The following is a 20,768-nucleotide window of genomic DNA, read 5'->3' as shown; positions in this document are numbered from 1 at the left end:
TTGGGTTAAAACTTTGTAAATTTCTGCTGGTCTGTTAAAGTGTAAATTCAATGTTTTGCACACTGCTAGAACAGAGTAGGCAGAGTGCAGAGACTATAGGCACATGAAAGTAACGTTTGACTGGTGAGGGCATTGTGCTAATTGAGGGCAGAGAGAGAGAGTTTGGTCAAGCAAAATAATGATTATGGACAATTGCAACACCATCCCTCCGGCCATACACAACACACTTTAAAACAGCCTCTGCTCCGTGCAGATGTTGGTAACCCCCTCACAGTATCGGCAGCATATTATCGCGCTCAATTGTATATTACCTAAACAAATTTCCACGGGCCCTGAACCAACACAGCTTCGGTACTGCTATAACCCACTTGCAAACGAAGTGAATCTCATCTTAAAACAGTATTCATCTGAACATAAGAAATAGGAGCAGGAGTCAGCCATTTGGCCCCTCGAGCCTGCTCCGCCATTCAATGAGATCATGGCTGATCAGATCTTGGCCTCAACTCCACTTTCCCGCCCGCTCCCCATAACCCTCGACTCCCCTGTAGCTCAAATATCTGTCTATCTCCACCGTGAATATATTCAATGACTCCGCCTCCACAGCTCTCTGGGGTAGAGAATTCCAAAGATTCATGACACTCAAGAGAAGAAATTCCTCCTCATCTCCGTTTTAAATGGGTGACCCCTTATTCTGAAACTATGCCCCCTAGTTCTAGATTCCCCGAGGGGAAACATCCTCTCAGCATCTACCCTCAGAATCTTATGTTTCAATAAGATCACCTCTCATTCTTCTAAACTCCAATGAGTATAGGCCCAACCTTTCTTCATAAGACAACCCCTTCATCTCAGGAGTCAACCTCGTGAACCTTCTTTGAACCGCCTCCAATGCAAGTATATCCCTCCTTAAATAAGGAGACCAAAACTGCACGCTGTACTCACCAGCGCCCTGTACAGTTGTAGCAAGACTTCCCTACTTTTATACTCCATCCTCCTTGCAATAAGGGCCAACATTCCATTTACCTTCCTAATTACTTGCTGTACCTGCATGCTAACTTTTTATGTTTTATGTACAAGGACCCCCAGATCACTGTACCGCAGCATTCTGCAGTCTCTCACCATTTAAGTAATCATTTGCTTTTTTATTCTTCCTACCAAAGTGGGTAACCTCACATTTTCCCACATCATACTCCATCTGCCAAATTTTTGCCCACTCACTTAACCTGTCTATATCCCTTCGCAGACTCTGTGTCCTCCTCACAATTTGCTTTCCCACCTCTCTTTGTATCAGCAGCAAATTTGGCTCCAGTATACTCGGTCCCTTCATCCAAGTCATTAATATAGATTGTAAATAGTTGAGGCCCCAGCACTGATCCCTGTGGCACCCCACTAGCTACAGTTTGCCAACCTGAAAATGACCCATTTATCCCGACTCTCTGTTTTCTGTGAGTTAGCCAATCCTCCGACATTCTTTTAGCCTTAATATTCATATTTGTTGGACTTTTGGTATGCTGAGTCAATCTATTTATCTGCACAAGATTAAAGCAGATCTTTAATACTAAACAGCTTTAATTTCTGCAGTATTTTAATTATGAAAAGATCTTAAAGATAAAAATATATGTTGCATACAGATATATTTTAAAAAGTATTAGAATTCAAAACATAGATCAGAAGATTAGGTTACCTTGTATGGCACAAGTTGCGATCAATGGTGGGAGGCATTGTAATTTAAACCCTTTGAAAGGCTTAAAAAAAAAACACCACGGGCGAGAGCAAATTAGAGTGCTGTCAGTCCAACTTCTGGGACTGAATACCCATATTTAATAACTGGTTGCCTCTACAACCTCAAGAACATGTGCAAGCATTGTTATCAAGAGCTTGTGAACTGTAGGCTGCGTCTGAATAAACCAGTACGCCACGCAGCTTGCACTACAAATGCTGCAATTAGTGCTTTCATAAAAGATATAAACACATGTAGATCAGGTAAGATTTCACTGCAATGCCTTTACGTCACTTTGAAGTGCTTCTCGGATGTCTAGCTTCCAGAGAGGTTGGCAAGATGAACATCAATTCTCTCAGTGGCTAGAATAAAGTCGCACTTCTAGAGGCAAACAGCGGTGTTAGATTTCAGTGCAATAACCAAATGTACCACTAGCTCTTCCTGGGTCTTGGCATTGCCAGTAAACATACACATTTTTGACCAGTTTCATTTACCCTGAAAAAAAACCGCTCGGGTTCATTTGGACTAGCTCACCTTTCCCTTGGCTGCTTGACCCCTTTAATCCCCCTTTCTTGATCCTCTATTTGCCGCTGATACTTTTCTTGCTCTTTCTTCAATCTCTCCTCAACCTCTCGTTCTTTAGCTGTTGTATCTACTGGCTTGGCAGCGCCAAATATGGATGCAGATCTTCCAGATGACTGTGCAGGAGGTGCTCGGACAACCTCTTCCTTTGGAATGCTGCGAGGTTTGAGGTTCAGTTTAGGTCTCTGCACAGACCCTGTGGGTACAATTTCAGAATACCAAAATGCTTAAAATGCCACACAATCCCAAATTCATTCAACAAAGCACCGAGACACACGAGAGCCCAAATCAGAAACACCCCTGCACATTTTATGCTCCTTTTGAAAATCATCAGACTACCTTCATTCAAAAATGTCAAGATTTACTTGCAGTTTGAAGTTACATCACAAAAAGAACAAAAATACTGCATAGGTCAAAAATTGACGATATATATGAAGGAAATTTGATAACTGGAGACAAAGCAGTGTTGTGGGGAAGAGATGTTTTTCAGCTGATCTCTCTAGCAATACCAAATTGATAATGCATACAAAATCAGCAGCTTTCTAGTGCAAAGTTTCAGTACAATGTGACCTTCAGCATGGTGGTAATCTCACATGTACAATGTAGTTGGGACAGGAATCGTTAGAGTGAAAGTGCACTTGAAGTTACTGAAATGACAACTTTGTGCACAATGTATGTGGACTACTATTCTGACTTTGGCCAGAAGAGTTGAAAAGTGTAAAATGTTCTCCTCCTCCCCCCACCTTCCCCTTCCCCCAGAAGAGCAGTATATTACAAGTTACTTCAGTATAGCACCAAAATCAGGGGATCAAGGAGTCAGCATCCATCATGGCAGACGTGAATGAGAAAAGTTAATGGGCAAGATGACATTAGTGCACAAGACACATGCAGGTTAAGTTTAACATTACAAGCTCAGTGTTACTGGGAAAAGACTCAAAATGCAATGGGAGCTCTTCCAAGGTGTATCGATTTTTTGTTGTTGATTAAAAACCTTTCCTTTAGTAAGAGAAATCAGTTACCTCTATCGTCCTGCCTCGTTTCATCTCTTGAGCCATAATCAGTTCTCCGGTCATCTCTTCTATCAAAGCGGTCAAATCCATCATTGTAGCGGTCGCTGTAACGATCGCCACCACCTCGGAAATCATCACTCCGCTTGTCATCATAATTATCTCTTCTGAAGCCACTGCCAAATACACGCCGGGTGCCTAGAAAACAATTCACTCTGCTGAGACATTTCTCAAGCACCACTGAACAGGTTTTCACTTGCGTGGAAATAAAATAATTCCCCCCGCATGAAAGCAAAAACTCTCACTTACTCACCTTCATAACCAAGATACTGTACCTAATTTACCCTGCCTGCAGTGGAAACCGCAGCACCCCTTGCGCCCTTTGGCACTACCAGTAGAACATACATTTCTATCGAACGCCTCATTTGCAGGAAAAACTCTGAGCACTCAACATCCAATGATCTTGATTCGCGTAATCCGCTTCACTTGTGGAATAGCACTCAATATTTCAAAATGTTGCATATTCCCTTATACTCTTAATTAAAGGCCAATGGTCCCATTTAGCACTAAATGTAGCGAGCTGCTTTTATGCTGTTTCTCGGTCTTGAACAGTTACAGTGAAAGGCACCAGCCCAGATAAGCATGCGAATGGCCCACTTTAATCAAAAGGAGCTTTTTAGGGACACAAGTATAGATATCACAGTAGTAATCTCAGAACAGTTATCCCACTGCAGCGAGTTAGAAGTAGGACATTAGTCAGAACTTCCTCAGCAATACATAGAAAAATCTACTGGTTCCAGTGTGTGCTTCTTACATAAGAGAATGGACTTCTGTCGAGTCAGACACTTTTACACAGTTCAAAGCATAAAATGACTGAAAACCTCCCCCACCAATCTGAGGTTGCCAGGATACAAGAAAGCTTCTCTCTTAGGCCACGGCATACACTACTTACCGGGTCTGAACGATAAAACAAAGACCTCACTCACGTAATGCTATTTTTCACAAATATTTTAGGCACAATAACTGAAGGGACCCAAAAGATGCATCCAAGCCCCCTGCTCTAATTATATCCCGTCCTTGTGCTAGAGTCTGAAGAATCAACGAGAAGAAAAAACAGATAAAAGTATAACTAAACACAAGAGCTAAAAACTGTACTTGTCGCTCCCAAAACTCACTCGGAATTGCAAGGCCTGGAAGTCAAATAAAGGCAACGCCTGGAGCTTGAACAGCCTTCTCAAAACAAAGAGGAAAAAAGTGACATTTGGCAACGATTCTGGGAGGGAGCATGGGTCACATGGTGAGCCGTTCTGACATCATCAGGGTAGAGCAAAAATGCCGTTCCCCAGAGCTAATCAAGATTTATTTATTTATTTTTAAAACAAGTTCTTACAATGTGTTGGGATGCCTGAAGGGAGCTTAAAAATCAAAATGCTTTAGATCCAACGAACCCAATATCTTTACCAATATATCCTCTGAAAATATCTTGTAGCTACAGTGAATAAAATTAAACTAAAACAGTGAAAATTAGTGCGGAGACATTCCACACAGTTCAAATTTGGACATTAAAATCTGTGTGTTCTAATCTGTACCCATTTGATGTATTTTTTTAAAAAGCAGTGAAAAGTTCAACATACAGCAAACTGCACCGACAGATCCAATTGTGCAGCAACCTTCAGTTTTGATCACTCCAGCCAATTACTGGTTCAAATTTAACTTTCTTCCAAGTGTTCAAAAACATGTGCTGCGGCTTGCTTTGCTCCAGCCTTAGCCTTACTACAGGAAACTTTGTGCTATCCGGCACCGACGGGACCGAGCTGTTGCCGTCCCATCAAAACTGCCGGACAAACCAGCGCTAATGTTGAAACATATACGGAAGCTTTTGAGCTCCGTATCTAGCAACAAACCTAGCAACAGCTTCTAAACAGTCGGCCGTAACTTGCAAGCGTCTCTGTAGCTAAGCAACAGCTTTAGCTGGACCTTGCAGAGCCTGACTGGTGAAAAAAAAGCAACGAAAAGAAAAAAAACTTACTGAACTGACTCCTGATTTTTGCCGGTGGCTCGAGCATTCCGGACAGTTAACCTCCGGATAAACCAATGTTTCTTGTACATTCCATCCCGAGTGCATCAGGAAATGATTAGGTACTAGCAGTATGCTAGAAACAGATCTCTTGGTTCATAAATAGGAAACCCACTTTCTTAAAGCAACAGTACAATAGCAAATAATGGACATAGTTTGAATAAAATTGGAAATTTATACAGACTGTGTGTCAAAAAAGTTCTTAACTATATTTCTCCTTTTAGAGTACCTTGTAAATACTGTAATATTCTAGTCAGCTTAGACTGACCCTTCTGGTGTGTAATCTTCTACATGCTGGAGCTGGAGCTGACCTGATTTAGAGCTTTTGACAGAAGTGCGGGGAGCCAACCAAAAAAAGACAAATTTAAACAGGTTTGAGTCCCTTTGAAATAATTTACTGTACAATGTGTGTTTATCTGGGATGCTTATAGAAATTCCCACTTAAACAGGACATCGTTAGGCTTTGGGGGATGCCGAGATTTTTGAGACACACTTCTAGTGTTTTTAGTGATATTAATGTGCTGCCAAAGTGGACGGGCACAGCCCTAATTCAGATCGATTATGTACTCGTTTTATCTTAGTGTTCAAATTAGTACACCCGACAACCAAGATGATTGCCTTTCAACACCAATTCATTGTTGTGCATCCAACAATGGCTCAGAATGTGGTAAGGGGGCAGGTGCTTCACCGTTCACCCTGTAGTTGGAACCATTAGTGAACTCACCTCGGTCATACCCACGATCCCTGAAGCTGTCATCCCTGAATCTATCTGCATCCCGGCGAGGAGCATCCCGGTTAAGGGGCTCGTAACGGTCCCTAGTTCCTGCAAAATCAGGAGCCGGAAATGTTGAAACGTTTCAAGAAACTGTATACCAAAAGAATGCTTACCTTTGAAATCTGAAAACTGAATCAATGGAGAGGAATGATTTCACATGAAAAATGTAATAAGCGATAATGTCTCAAATTAGGCTTCTACACTGCATGGCACAAGGTGCGAGAGTAGGCTGGAAGCGTCACACACGCATTAGTGGAGGTGATCAGCATCATATCTATGCTGAAGTCAACTATTAAGGGGCAAATGTTACCAATACTATGTGCAGCTCAGTACTAAATTGTACCATTTGCATTTCTAAATCCATCATTTTCACTTGTCTTAGCTGAGCGACAGAACAACCCAAGGTACTTTCCAAGTGTAGTGTGTGGGGGAGAGAGGAGAAAGAGAAAGAATACAATCTAACGGACATGGAAATAAAGCCATCGAGAGAGAGGAGCTAACTGTGTTCAAACATTGTTAGGAGTGGAACCATGCAAAGGCAGTTCCATTGAGCTGAACAACAGAGTAGAGACAATGGAGAATAGCGTGGCCAACCATGTCAACCGCTGCCAAGAGGTCAAGGAGAAAGTGCCATAGTCGCAGTGCCAGAGGATGCAATTCATGACTTTGGCCAGGGTGGTCTCAGTGCTGCGAGCAGGCCTGAAACGCGACTGGAGGGATTCAAACAAACCGAGTTTTGAGACAAAAAGCAAAATAACACGGATGCTGAGTTGAGACAGCTGGGAGAAGGGAAAGACATGTTTGAGGACCTGGAGAGGAAAGGGAGGACAGAAGGGTCAAGAGTCAAAACATTTTTTTGTGGTAACCAAGGCAAGAGATGTCAGAGGTGGCAAATGGAACACTTTCCTCACTTTGTCACCTGGTGTCACTATTGAATGCTCCCAGGTCACAGCCAGAGGTAGGTGATGCACCCTCTGCTACGCCCCAGCTCTAACCTCGAGAGTGCTTTTTAATGCACCATTTCAATTTTCCACACCAGCCATCAATATGGCCTCGGAATGAGATTGCCAATTTATGTTGAATTGTGCGCAGTGGGGTGATGCCTCCTAGAAATTTCACACAAGACCCCTAGAGCAGGGTTGGGAGGGGGGACTTTTATACAAATCAGACTGAGTGGATTTGAGCACAGCACTACAGAAAGGGCAGCGTGCTAACCCATTGCCTCAGCCCGTAAAGCCATTGAATACTTATTATCTGATGAACTCACTGTCCCCAAATGAATCTTCCATCCTTCTTGATGGATAATCATCGGTGCTGTTAGTCGTTGGTCTAGCCCGCCAGTCAGTCTCCATCTCTGCGTCACTAATTCTGTCCCGATCTCCTCCCCTGCCCGATTCTCTTTCTGGGTTCAAAGTAGAGATGGAAACCACTTGGTTAAAATCAAGCCCAGCAGGAGCTCTCAGGATTCTACTTTAATTTACATTCTATATTCACCGGTCCAGTGAGCCATGAAGTACAAACATTTCTCGGTCAGTCCTTAGTTCACTGGCCATGATCAAAGGAAAAGTACAATATTATATAGGTAAAGTTACTGATAGAGTATTTGATTAGAGAACGTTCAAAACATGCTTTCATAGGAGGATTATTTCCAAACAATTTTATTTCAAAAGACCATTTAACGTGAAATGTTCATGTTATGTGATCTGCTCTGTAGAAATATTGGTGAAAATACAAATCACATCACAAAAGCAAAGTGCCATCAGAAAGCAGTTTATGAGAGTTTTTCTGGTCAATTAAAATATATGTTTACTTTTAAACTCTCAACAAAAAATACACCCAAGTTACAAGGAGAATAGATCACAGCCAGCAAATAAATTGCACCATATCTATAGGCTGATCATAACCGGCTTGTAACTTTAATTGCAAATTATAAGAGGAAACTTCTGTGGGTACTTGTAATCTCATGACACATTTTCTCATGGAACACGCAACTCATTTTAGAAGGCGAGCTACCCGTTACAATATACAAACCACACCTTTTTCCTGAGCTTGATCAGCAATATCCACCCTTATTCTTCGGTTCTGCAACATCTAAATGCAAGAACGAAAAAGTTGTAACATGGTGCTAAAAGCATACATTTGGGACTATTACAAAGCATATTAACTGGAATTTCCCATCACAAGCACAAATACTGCCAAGAACCTTGAAAAAAAAACAAGAAATAGTTCAGCCATTTTGTGCAAAAGTAATCAACCTCGTCTCAAGAAACTACATAGAACTGCTAAAATGAAGCCTTTGTGTCTAAAAATGGGGAATCAAGACCCTAAAAATTAACCAAATGCTTAAATACAGAGGTGCAAGAGGCAGAAAAGCTGAGAGCGCGTGTTTTTGCCAAAAGGAAACGAGTTTCATCTGAATAGGAGTTTGACCGAGTGGGCAGGTAAGAGAGAATTAGTTTTAATTAATTCAGACGAAAGTAACAGAAGTTAGGAGCACAGTAATGGCAGAATCAGGAGCTGGGCTCACGACGTATGCAGCATGTGGGATATTCTGGGTCTGCACGTGTTCAGTAGGGGTACATATCTGTGACATTTCAGAGAATTGTGTTGTTGAAGCAGATTAATGCTGCACCCTTGGGACCAGCTGGTTTTGCTCCACAACATACATGGACAGGAAAGGTTTCTGGAAAATACATTCCAAAAGGTGGTCACCCCACAAACAGGCAGGGATGAAGAGGAGACAGAAGGAATCGATACAGGAAAACCCGGAGTTCTAGACTGGTCCACAGACCTCAACACCTGTGATAAGAACAAGGATTGAAGCACAGAGGCATAAAAAGAAAAATAGTAGCCATGAGAATAGGAGACTGGGAGTTGTGGGGAATGGTGCATTGCCTCCCAGATGCCAGGGTAACAAACATGACTGAGGGGAAAAGCTTCTGAAAATGGAGGAAAGCCTGCAGAAACTGTGTTTCATGCAGGAGTCAGTAGAATGGAGGTCTTGGGAGAGTTTGAGGAGTTAGACGCTCGATTAAGGGCCAAGGAATTGATAGAAGTCATCTCAGAATTACTCTCAGTGGTACGAGCTGGACAATTTAGGGAGAAGCATGGCTAGAAAGGAGCAGAAGGGAGGATTTCAGATTCCAACACGAATGGGACAAGTTCTGGGGCAGGGAAAGCAAGACAGGCCAGGCTTCACCGGGAAGAAGCAATAGGCTGATGGAGGGTAAAGTAAGACAAGCCACAAGACCCAGATGAACTTGATACAAGAAAAATAGCCAGCAAAAGCAGTCTTATGCTGAGGCCACTGTTGCCTACAGTGTATATAAATGACTTGGAGCTGGTAATAGAAACAACGTTGCAAGTTTAGAGATGACACCAAAATACCAATAGTAAGAAAGGCTTCTCTGCATGAAAAGCTGGTATAAAACATTTGGTACTTGCTAGCATTGTATTGAATAGCTTCAATACAAGAAACAGTCAGTGGGACAAGACACTGCATTGCAAGAAGATTGGAGTTCAGGAGCAAGGGTGTCTTACTACAGTTATACAGGGCCTTGGTGAGACCACACCTGGAGTACTGTGTGCAGTTTTGGTCTCCTTACCTAAGAAAGGATATACTTGCCATAGAGGGAGTGCAGCGAAGGTTCACCAGACTGATTCCTGGGATGGCAGGACTGTCGTATGAGAGATTGGGTCGACTAGGCCTGTATTCACTAGGGTTTAGAAGAATGAGAGGGGATCTCGTGGAAATGTATAAAATTCTGACAGGGCTAGACAGACTGGATGCAGGGAGGATGTTTCCCCTGGCTGGGGGGTCTAGAACGAGGGGTCACAGTCTCAGGATACAGGGTAGGACATTTAGGACTGAGATTAGGAGAAATTTCTTCACTCAGAGGGTGGTGAACCTGTGGAATTCTCTACCACAGAAGGCTGTGGAGGCCAAGTCACTGAATATATTTAAGGAGGAGATAGATAGATTTCTAGACACAAAAGGCATCAAGGGGTATGGGGAGAGAGCGGGAATATGGTCTTGAGACAGAGGATCAGCCATGATCATATTGAATGGCAGAGCAGGCTCGAAGGGCCGAATGGCCGACTCCTGCTCCTATTTTTCTATGTTTCTATGACATTTGGAAGGTAATTTTTGAAGAACTAAAGTCAGAATTTTTTGATAATGTCATCTTCTAGATTAAAAAAAGACATAAAATATAACATCCTAGTATTTTAAAGAAAAGCATTACATATACTAAAAAGCTGAAAACATTAACTATACCTCTTCATTGAGACTCAAAGCATTCATGAGTGATTCCACGTCATCAAACTCAGCATAACCAAATCCCTTCAATCTGTCCTGGTTGGTGGACTCTCTTGGCAAACGCACTGCGCTGATCTTTGGGGGGGCCAAAAAAACAGCATGTTATACATCGATCATACTATACACAACTGCACAATGTTGCAGTTCACCTTGGACTGACAATTTCACTCAACAGAGAAGTATTGAGAGTTTTAGGTCTTCCTCCCTTCCCCCTGAAGGTGTAGACTCCATGCTGGGGTTGGTTCTACGGGCATTAGCTTTCCTCTGGTATCGCGCTTAAATCGGCATTCTTCGTGTGCAAACTTCAACAGTGAGTGTGAGCAAGCTATCTGATTGCAGGGGGCATGAAGGCCATGCCCAATCCTGGCCACACACACATACTTCCAGAATTTCACGTCACTGACTCAGGGGTGCTGGTCGACAGCTAGGTCAGCACAGACCAGAGATCTTCCTGCCCTGTGTCAGACAGCTATCCACTGCCTTATAATGTTGAGCCATCCGGGTAGGGGTCCTCTAGAAACACAGACTGCTGGTTCTTCCCAAATTAGTTTCATTTCAGCATATTCTTAATTTATTTGTGAACTGCTCAACCCATAAATAAATGCTTCATAGTAGCTAAATGGTGAGACTCAGAAATATAGGTCCCAAACTTTGAAAATGGTGACTGCTAGATTCTTTGAACTAGGTATTAAACGACTTGAACATGTTTTTGAAAAAGAACATGTTCATGAGGCGCGTAACTGTATTGTTGGGAAATAGAAACCACCCCTAGTCCGTGGATAGTCCATAGATGAATGCAGAATGCTCAACACTGCCAACAACATGCCTTACCTCAGGTATCTACCTTAGTATACCAGTCAAAATCCTGGAATTCCCTACCCAACACCATCGTAACATATTCAGCACAAAGACTGCAACGTCAAGACCCACCACAACTTTCTCGGGGCAACTGAGGATGGGCAACCAAAGAGAGCACACTGCCCTCCTGAAGATTGAGGGGGTTTATTGCTGTGATGAAACAGAATTTTACCTGGGCACGAGATGTGCCTACGTCTACAAAGCAAAGAACAACACTGTCACTCCTGGTGGTAAACCAAACAAGACTCGTGTCATCTGGGGTAAAGTGACTCGTGCTCATGGAAACAGTGGCACGGTCCGTGCCACGTTCAGCAGTCACCTGCCCGCTATTGGGCACACGATTCGTGTGATGCTGTACCCAGCAAGGATTTAAAGCACAGCTGTACATAAATTGACAATAAATAGTAAAGTGGTCAAAATAAAATAAATAAATGCAGCCTTGTCCATATCCCAAGATCAACAAAACTTCCATTTCCTACAGCAGCCGTCCTCGCAGTCCGAGTAAGATTGTCATTCAGGTGCAAGTTTATGCTGTGAAATCCTGCCAGCTAGCGATCATATTGAGATAGCACAAACTCATTTCGCTCGAGACCTTTTCACCACGAAGGCTTTGTCCGAGCTAGCTATGAACCCAGATTAGAGAGATGCAAGGACAGTGATTGAACTTATTGTACCGTTTTGTCTCAAATATTTTATCAGGAGAATAATCAGAAGTATTGCAAATTTTACAAAAGTTTCCTCCAAGGCTGGAACTCATTTCAAAAGTCAAGTTACAGGAGACTTTGGTTTATCCGGAGGTTGTATGTCCGGAAACCTCGATCTACCGGCAGAAATCAGGAGCCGTTTTGTTAGGGTTGTTTTTCTTCTCGTGGCTTTTTTTCCTCTTTTCGTGGCTTTGTTTTCAACAGTCAGGCTTTGGAAAGTCTCTCTGAAGCTGTTGCTAAGCTACAGAGACGCTTCCAAGGTACGGGCCGACTGTTTACAAGCTGTTGCTAAGCAACAGTGTTTGTTGTCAGATACGGAGATGAAAACCTCCGTATGCTTCAACATTAACTTTGCATGTCCAGCAGTTTTGAAAAATCGGCAACAGCTCGGTCCCGTCGGTGCCGGATATCACAAAGTTTCCTGTACTTTGAGGAAAACGTTGTGAACACAGAAGTTCATCTTTCAAATATTTAGCACAATATATCTGCACTATTTTACCTTTGTGTGCCTTGTTCAAGTGTGCATTTTTGATGCATTACTGGCTACTGGCAAGGCATATTTAGGATTTTTACGTCATCTCTCAGAATGGAATGTTCATTTCCCCCCCCCCGACAGCAACACTCTATTTGAGGTGCTCGAGTCTGTCTGGAACATCGATTTCGTAAGTCGGTGTTTTTGGTCACAAATATACACAGGTATTTTTAGTGCAATAATACTACAGGAAAGAGAGTCTCATCGGGTTCTATGACCTATTCCTGGCTTCTTCGCGTCTTGCTCGCGAACTGAATAGGAGCTGCAATAAAACCGGCAAATGATCTCCATCTCCTCCTAGGGAAGCACCTTCCCCAAACAGCTTGGCTGAGATCAAAAGGTGGAGAACTGTAAAAGTACATTCTTCTGTACCTTTAAGGTTTCCATGGAGACCTTTCACAAAGCACAGTGGAAGAGGACTATAAATCCATCTTCTCCAGTTAGTACTGCCTATACTCAATCGTGTCGAAGTTGGACGGCAACTTGGCTGCACGTACTGGTAACAACAGCATGGCTCAGTGCTTTTACAGATTTTCATACCTATAAAATATATATATATTTTTTAAACTACAGTCTGAAAAATGGAATTTACCAGTAAAATGCACCAACATTTTATGCACCGATGGGGAATTCCTTTGCGAAGTGTAGCTGCTTGGTACACCAAGAGCTTAAAAAGGAAACTCAAGAAAAGAAAGGTTGCACAAAAAAGAAAATGGAAATGTCTGAAAAATAACAAAAAAGTACAATGAAGTCTTAATTATCTGCCAGCATTTTCATAGGATAAAGCTTTGTCTGAGGATAGGCAGCACTAACTGAAAAAGATGGATTTATAATCTTCATGGTCTTGCTTCATACCAGTGATGCAAACTCTTTTTGCTTTAAAAAACCCCCCCCTGCCTTTCAAATATTAACAGGAAGAGCTGAGACTATCCATCAGTTCCCTCAATCACAGTAAAATAACTACAACTGGAGGCTGGTAAGCAGTAATCCATGCACAAGCTTGATGCCCACTTTATACAATAGCATTGCTTCTGACTGCCAGAGTGCCGTTGGAGGCAACACTACAGTATAAATGGCCCAACATTCTCGCGTTGAGAGAGGGAAAAATCCTCCTGGAATAGAGGGTTCACCCGCTGCCTCTGACTGAAAGCTTTGGTGGGAACAAGCAAACAGTGTGCATCGGCTGCACATTCATATTTACTATTTCGAGGTCTAGCCTCAGGTATCTGTACAACCTACTCAAACCTACCTCCTTTACGACATCTTCGATTGCCTTGCCTAACTCTTCTCTGAGCTATTGCTTGACGTCAGATAGCCTGTTGAAGCGCCATGGAATAGTTTGCTAGGTTAAAGATTCTATATAAGTGCAGGTTGTCAGTGAGACTTACTTGTGCATTGTTGCTTTAAAAGGCAGATGCCTTAATAAAGTAAAATGCTGCGAAAATTGTATATCGCTCTCATTTACTTACATTCATTCCGTGGAAGAACTTTCTGATGGACTCCTCGGACACATCATAAGGCAAATTGCCCAGAAAAGCTGTGTATGGTGGCTGTTTTGGGATACGGTTCATATCAACGTCTGGTGCTCGAGCAGCACGAGGTGCTGTTGGCAGCAATGCCCGGTTAATGGCAGGCTTATAAACATCCTCTTCAATCCCAGGCCAGGCAGTGGAAACTAGCAAAAAAAGACAATGAAAACACTGATTAAACATATGGAAGGTTTTGTTTTTGAAGTGGCCTGAACACGGAGCATCTTATTTCTGATCAGTGTATATTCGCAGGGTCAAAATACACCTGTACTGTAACACCATTGAGTCAGATGGAGGAGGGGTGGGAGAGGGAAATACAAATGTTTATAACCACCACAGAAACTTGGGACACAACGTTACAGATTAATAGCAACTCATTTTTATTTATTTATTTTTAAAATCGGCAACTTCTGTTGCTAAGAATTATTAGATAGCAATAAAGCGGTTACAAAAATTAAACAAAAGTGAACTGAAGAAACCAGTGTTGTGTTTTGAATATTTATTTTAAAGGATACAGCCAGTGACGTCAATTGGATACTTTCTGTATGTTTAGGGGGTCTTATTTCTGGACTTTCCACATATAAAATAATTATTCTCACTGGCACATCGTGTGGTCAGTACTCCGTTTCAAATTCTCTGGGTTTCCAGCTTAGAGGTGATTTTCAGGCTGTATTTACCACAATGAGTATTAAAAATATAAAGCCAAACAGATTTAGGATCAACTTTCCAGGCTGCACCGATCAAATAACGAGGAATGAGCATCTCCCACGATCAGGTTCCGAAATTCCGCCAACATCTGCACTGACCACGCAGAGTGAAAATATACTCAATAGGATATAACAAATCATAATTCTGTCTAACAGTCTCCTCTTTACAACAAGGGCACAAAGCGAAACAAAATGCTGTCAGTTTGTCAATTCCATCCATCTTTGAAGACTATATGGTGCAGCTGTACACGATGCCTTGTTTTCAAACATGCCATGAAATAATCATTCCCTGAAGCGTTTAGTGAAATAAAACTCTACATTGCAATTTGACTGATGTGGCACAAAGGAGTTTTAACAGACTCAAGCTGCTTGTCCAGCTGGGACCACACTACCCACCAAGTTCTTTGCTTGCAGGGCTATCTGGAAAAAGTGGCAAATAACCTTGAAAGCCCCATTCCAGTCTGGCTGGTCAATCAACAGTGCCAGAGTACGGTTTGGCTCAGTTAGCAATCCGATCATTAAAGACCAACACGGAAAGTTGACTTGGTTCCAATCTTCCATTGTCAGACGCGTCATCTTGGAATCACCTTAACCTGAAGAAACTCTGCTTACTTCTACTTCCCCCGCTCAATGCATCCCAAGGAACATCGTCCCCAAGTCTTCAGCAAGCAGGTCTGAGCCCTTGCAAAGTAAACATCAAGTACCAGGAATTCCAGAGTTGATTGCAATGTTCCGCTAATTTGAAGTGCACGTTTTTTCCCCATTGTAACGCCGATGAGCGGCCTGCATGGGACCTGCAGATTGCCGCGAGGCCACGCAGCTTAAAGGGAACATTGGTTGCATGGCGAGCACAACATGCAAGTGCACTGCTACCATCCTTTTCCCCCCGAATTTATTCATTCACGGGATGTGGGCGTCGCTGGCAAGGCCAGCATTTATTGCCCATCCCTAGTTGCCCTCGAGAAAGTGGTGAGCCGCCTTCTTGAACCGCTGCAGTCCGTGTGGTGAAGGTACTCCACAATGCTGTTCGGTAGGGACATGCTCCTGATCATGTACCATACCCCAAACAGCGGTGCCACCAGGCACTGGTACAGAGCCTCAGCAACAACAGTTCGTCTCTCTGCAACCCAAACATGGCATTGCGTCCTGGATATACAAGCACACGTTCTCATACCCAACCTAAAGGCAACACCTTCCAGCAGCGATCATGCCAGGCCTCAAGAGTTTCATCAACTATTTGTCAGACTTTAATGTGGTGGAAGGAACTTCGCAGGACAGCTTGTAATGTGCCAGCCATTTCGGGATTCGGTTCAATACTGCTTGGCACGTTAATGCCAACTACTTAACCCATGTCCTCAGGTGCAGTTTGGCAAAAAGTTATGCCCTATACAAGGCTGACCACGCCCTTCCCTTCCCCTCCCCCACCCACAGTGCTGAAGCCGGTTGGTGCAAATGGGAACCCTCCCTACAACCACTTTCTCTTTTTGCCACGAATCCATTTCAGTTGGCTCTGTAGAGCACAGTAGGTTCCCAAGAGACTGCCAACAACACAGCAGCACAATTCTTCCAGAACTACCTGGAACATATATTCCAAAATCGCTCATTGCGATGCCAATCAGCACATCAAAGAAAATACTGAATAGGATGGATGACAGCAGAAAACATTGCATAACTCCTCTTTTTGAAAGAGAACATTCTGTGAATCTTGCATCTGCCTTTACATAGATCTTGGAGGTGTAGCACACTGTCGATAAAATTACTGGAACCAATTTTAAAGATGAAATTTATATAGTTATTAACATGGTCTGCTGGGGTGCCACATATGGCATCGTAGGACACAGCCAGGGTATCTAAGCTGTCTCTGCGGTCCAGAGCCTTGAGGGGGGTCATGTGCAAAGTTTAAATCCATACTCATTTACATAAATCTCAAGTTGCCAACAGATCTTGGTGCTTCAATTTAGTATTAATCCAACAATGAGGCAATAGTATTAAAAAAGCAGCCTTTTCCAAATCTGCTCACAAATTTCAAACGGGACAACCCAATGAAAAAATAGAATTGCAAATAGGACTGAGTTGCCTAACCTTCAACTGCTGGAATGCCATGTTTTGGGGCTTTACATGGCCCCTGGGCTGCAATTTGGATATTGGGGGGGAGGAGAGAGAGAGAGAGAGAGAGAGAGAGAGAGGGGGAGAGCTGGTCACTGGGTATTTAAGACTTTTAAAATGGAGTTAATGGCATCTTTTATGTTTGTTGTAAATGCTCCCAGTTCATGTGTCCTGTCCTACTGCCAAGCATACAACCCAAGTGCCTGTGCCTCTTCCAATATAGATGCGGGGTAGCCCTTTCAAACTGGCTGTACTATTATTGGCCTGCTCAAAGTGAAGCTAAAAGATGAATGGGTCCACACAATTTCTGAACAAAATGGTTGGCAAACTGATTCAACTGTGTGTGTGACTGGTACCTGGTAAGAATGTTTATTCTGAAGCTAATTTTATCCAAGTATTTTCAATTGACAATGCATATGCACATCTGCATGCAAACTTTACATTTCAAACAATTCTCCAGGAACCAACAAGTATATCTCCAAAGCTGAAGGGGGTAGAGATACTTCCAGGCCTCTACCACACTGGGAGATGCACAAAATGCATCCTCTGATCTTCCATCCCTCCTTTGTCAAGCAAAAACGTAGTGTCTGCTCAATACCAATGGCCCAGCTGAGATCAGCAGGTTATTACTGAAGGACTATGTCGACCATTTATGTCTCATCACTCCTCGCGTGAACAAATCACCTAAATGCCATTTACTTTTTTAAAATGGGTTCCAATACATTCCCTGACTAACACTCTTCAGTGGGGTGATTTTCCCCACCCTCTCCATACATACAGCCACAAAAGATTTGCTGACTTTTTTGTTTTAGAGCTGCTGTACTACAGGGAGTTCATGGCTTACTTTGGTGATACTCAACATAGCAGTCGGAAACAATGGCCATTTGTGACAAAGTGCTGCATAGACTCCTGGATTGTTTCATCATAGTGCTCTTGCAGCACCCAATTTTCTAGGTTTGCTTGCATCAGACTTTCTATGAACTATTGGCAATTTGCAAATCTTTGCCTATTTAAATTCATTCATTAGCTATTTAAACAAACAAGGGGAAAGGGTGCACAATTTGGATGATGGCTTATTCCATGGCAGAGACCACCCTCTGCAACATCAGAGAGATGTAGCTGAGCCATCAGTTCTCAAACGATCAGGCACGTTTGGCACTGAAGCTGCAAGTGCTAGATTTATGCCAGGAACTCAGAAGTTATTGGAAGTGGAGCTCAACCTTCTGAATCAATCCAAAGAGTCCACATGGAGTACCACGACAAAGTGCCACACGCACCACTTCGCCTACATCTCTTCCAGATGGTGTGGTCATCTGGAATACCTACACAAGTTCAAAAGCAGAGTTAACCAACATTGATGAATCAGACTTTTGGAATATGCATTTGCCTATGAGAAGTCTCTGACTTGCATGTTGGCACCCCATGCTATTTAGAAACATAGAAAAATAGGAGCAGGCCATTCGGCCCCTCGAGCCTGCTCCGCCATTCAATATGATCATGGCTGATCCTCTATCTCAATACCATATTCCCGCTCTCTCCCCATACCCCTTGATGCCTTTTGTGTCTAGAAATCTATCTATCTCCTTCTTAAATATATTCAGTGACTTGGCCTCCACAGCCTTCTGTGGTAGAGAATGCCACAGGCCGGTCTTTCTGCAATCCCAGTAAACACTAGGATCACAGTTTGAGACATCTGTCCTTGTTGCAGTTGCCTCCGGTTATACTGTTGTGCCACCTAAGAAGAAACTATATGGAACACATAAATGGGTAAAATACAGTACCTTGCACTGAAAGTACTTCTGCTCCACCTCTATGTATTCATTCTTTTTCCTTCAAGAAGTAAGTCTTGGGGTCCTCCAAACGGCCAGGTGGGTACAGGCAGCTCCTGCTGAAGCACCATAATGCCTGGACTATGGTTCAATTCCTGGAATACTGAATTAGCTGATCTCAGCTTAGTTCAGTAGTTGGCAATTAGCCTCAGCACCCTTAAACTGCGGGGAGGGGGTGAAATCATCTGGAGTTCCCATTTCCAATAGCTACCCAGTGCTCATTGATGGAAAGTGCACGTGCATGGCCATTAGGCAAGAACAGGATCAGGCTTTGCCATAATGCTCACTGAATAGCCTGCCGAGGCGCAATGACAAAAAATGGATTTTTGATGGTGGGCGGTGTTTAATTTTTAACCTGTAATCTTTATAGCTAGAAGCAGCATGTGAGGGGTTAAAAGCCCAGTCGCAAAGGTTGGTTATCAAAGGAAAAAGTCAGGAGTTCAGAGACTAGACAGGCTGGTTGTGGTAGTCTTCACAAGGTGTGAATTTTTAAGGAAAACACAATAGAGAGTCGAAGATGCGGAGTTAAATGGCTGCAGATTTCACACTGCATGGCAAGCACCATAAGCTACTGTCAAAGATTAACTACGAATTTAAGATTAAGATATACTCTTGTTATTTTCAAAGGATCTTGAATGATAAAGTTGTTCTGATTTTATCCAACGGCGAGTCTCCTAAGCAGTCTGCAGGCCATTCAGAAAGGCTGTGTGTTTAAGACTGCCAGCAGAGAGAAGCTAGGCCAGTTTGATGCTGCATGTTTCACAGCACAAGAAGTGAGCTTGTGTTTAAGTCTTAGTATAGAGAGCAAGTGAGCGGCATCTTTATTATCTGATGCGAGAAGAATGGTGTGTGAATTATCATTTTATACTGTATACTGTTCATTTACCCATTTTGTTTCAATAAACCATCTGTTGGTTTAGAGCCTGAATTGCAGCCCAATAGATGGCCCATTCAGCCCAGCTTTCAGAAAGAGGAGAATCACGTGGCAGCACATAAAACTTTAAGAGCCTGTGTAAAGAGTGTGGGTGCTCGGTTAGCAACCCTGGGCAGAAAAAGGCACAGTCCGGATTGAAGAGATGTGAGATCTGAAGCAGAGAAAAGATTGAACATAAAAACATGACACTCATTATTTAAACAAGCCATTTTGGTGGAGCGTTGTAGAGCTGCTAGTGACTGTGGAGCAGTACCCAGCGACTTCAGTGGAGGAGAGAAAAAAGAAATCAATCTGAATAAAACAGGTATGCATTTTTCACTCATCTGTTGCATCACACATCTGCAAGATGAATATTGTCTGTTATAGGTTATGAATTACATTTGTTGGCAGTCAACAGATCTTCTTACCTTCGCTATCCATGTCATCAGTCTCATCTGCCCAGCTTACAGGCTTTGAGGGAATGTAGACTGGGGCTGACCCTCCACCATCCTCTGCCAGAAAGTCAGTCAGGGTAAAGGTCTTTCCCTTTTTCTGCTTCTTCTTCCCTGTACATTGGGAGATAGAATTGTGAATGTTTTAAAAACTCACTGGCAACACGAATATACTACATCAAGGAAGTTGACTGTTTATTAATTGAAAGTGTGTCTGGGCTGACATTTTAATTGCTCGCCCCCCCCCCCACCCCCCTCAAAAAAAAAAAATTGATGTATGCACAGGGTTATTCTATAGCTCCGGGTGAGGACAAAGAAAAACTCAATCCCGAAGGGCTGCCTCCTCGATAATTGACTAAACAGATCCTCTCTTAAAAGTGATTTTCCTCTGGCAATGAGGTTACTTTCTAAACCAGACAGGTATTTGCTTATGACAGGGCTCCATTACCTCAAATTATGAACAAAAAAAGGTACAACAACCAGAGGAACAGACACAAATCAAACAGTAAATCTCTTGATTGGAAAAAAGTTCTTAATGATAGAGACTGGTTAAAAGAGAAAAAGACCGGCCAGCAGGGTTATAGAATCATCAGCAAATTCTGAAAAGGTCCATCGCATGGCAGCTACAGATCCAAGAGTACTGGAGAGATAGCAAACCAGTC

At 42.8% G+C, this 20,768-nt stretch overlaps 1 protein-coding gene across 5 annotated transcripts in view; it reads right to left on the bottom strand.

The window, feature by feature from the left end:
- eif4ba (eukaryotic translation initiation factor 4Ba) overlaps positions 1-20,768 on the bottom strand; it is a 49,861-nt gene that overhangs the window by 12,800 nt on the left and 16,293 nt on the right. For all 5 annotated transcript variants that reach the window (XM_085972756.1, XM_085972760.1, XM_085972759.1 and 2 more), the window contains exons 2-9: positions 20,083-20,220; positions 14,040-14,245; positions 10,435-10,551; positions 8,195-8,249; positions 7,426-7,560; positions 6,108-6,206; positions 3,319-3,504; positions 2,252-2,495 (exon numbers count right to left, since the gene is read on the bottom strand). In XM_085972756.1, coding sequence (XP_085828882.1) covers positions 2,252-2,495; positions 3,319-3,504; positions 6,108-6,206; positions 7,426-7,560; positions 8,195-8,249; positions 10,435-10,551; positions 14,040-14,245; positions 20,083-20,220 — 1,180 coding nt within the window. The remainder of the gene's footprint in view (positions 1-2,251; positions 2,496-3,318; positions 3,505-6,107; positions 6,207-7,425; positions 7,561-8,194; positions 8,250-10,434; positions 10,552-14,039; positions 14,246-20,082; positions 20,221-20,768) is intronic.

This window comes from Somniosus microcephalus, chromosome 33, assembly GCF_052327205.1.
Source record: "Somniosus microcephalus isolate GS21.2 chromosome 33, FLI_Smic_1.0, whole genome shotgun sequence".
NCBI classification, from domain to species: domain Eukaryota; kingdom Metazoa; phylum Chordata; class Chondrichthyes; order Squaliformes; family Somniosidae; genus Somniosus; species Somniosus microcephalus.
This window is presented reverse-complemented; position numbering and strand designations above follow the sequence as displayed.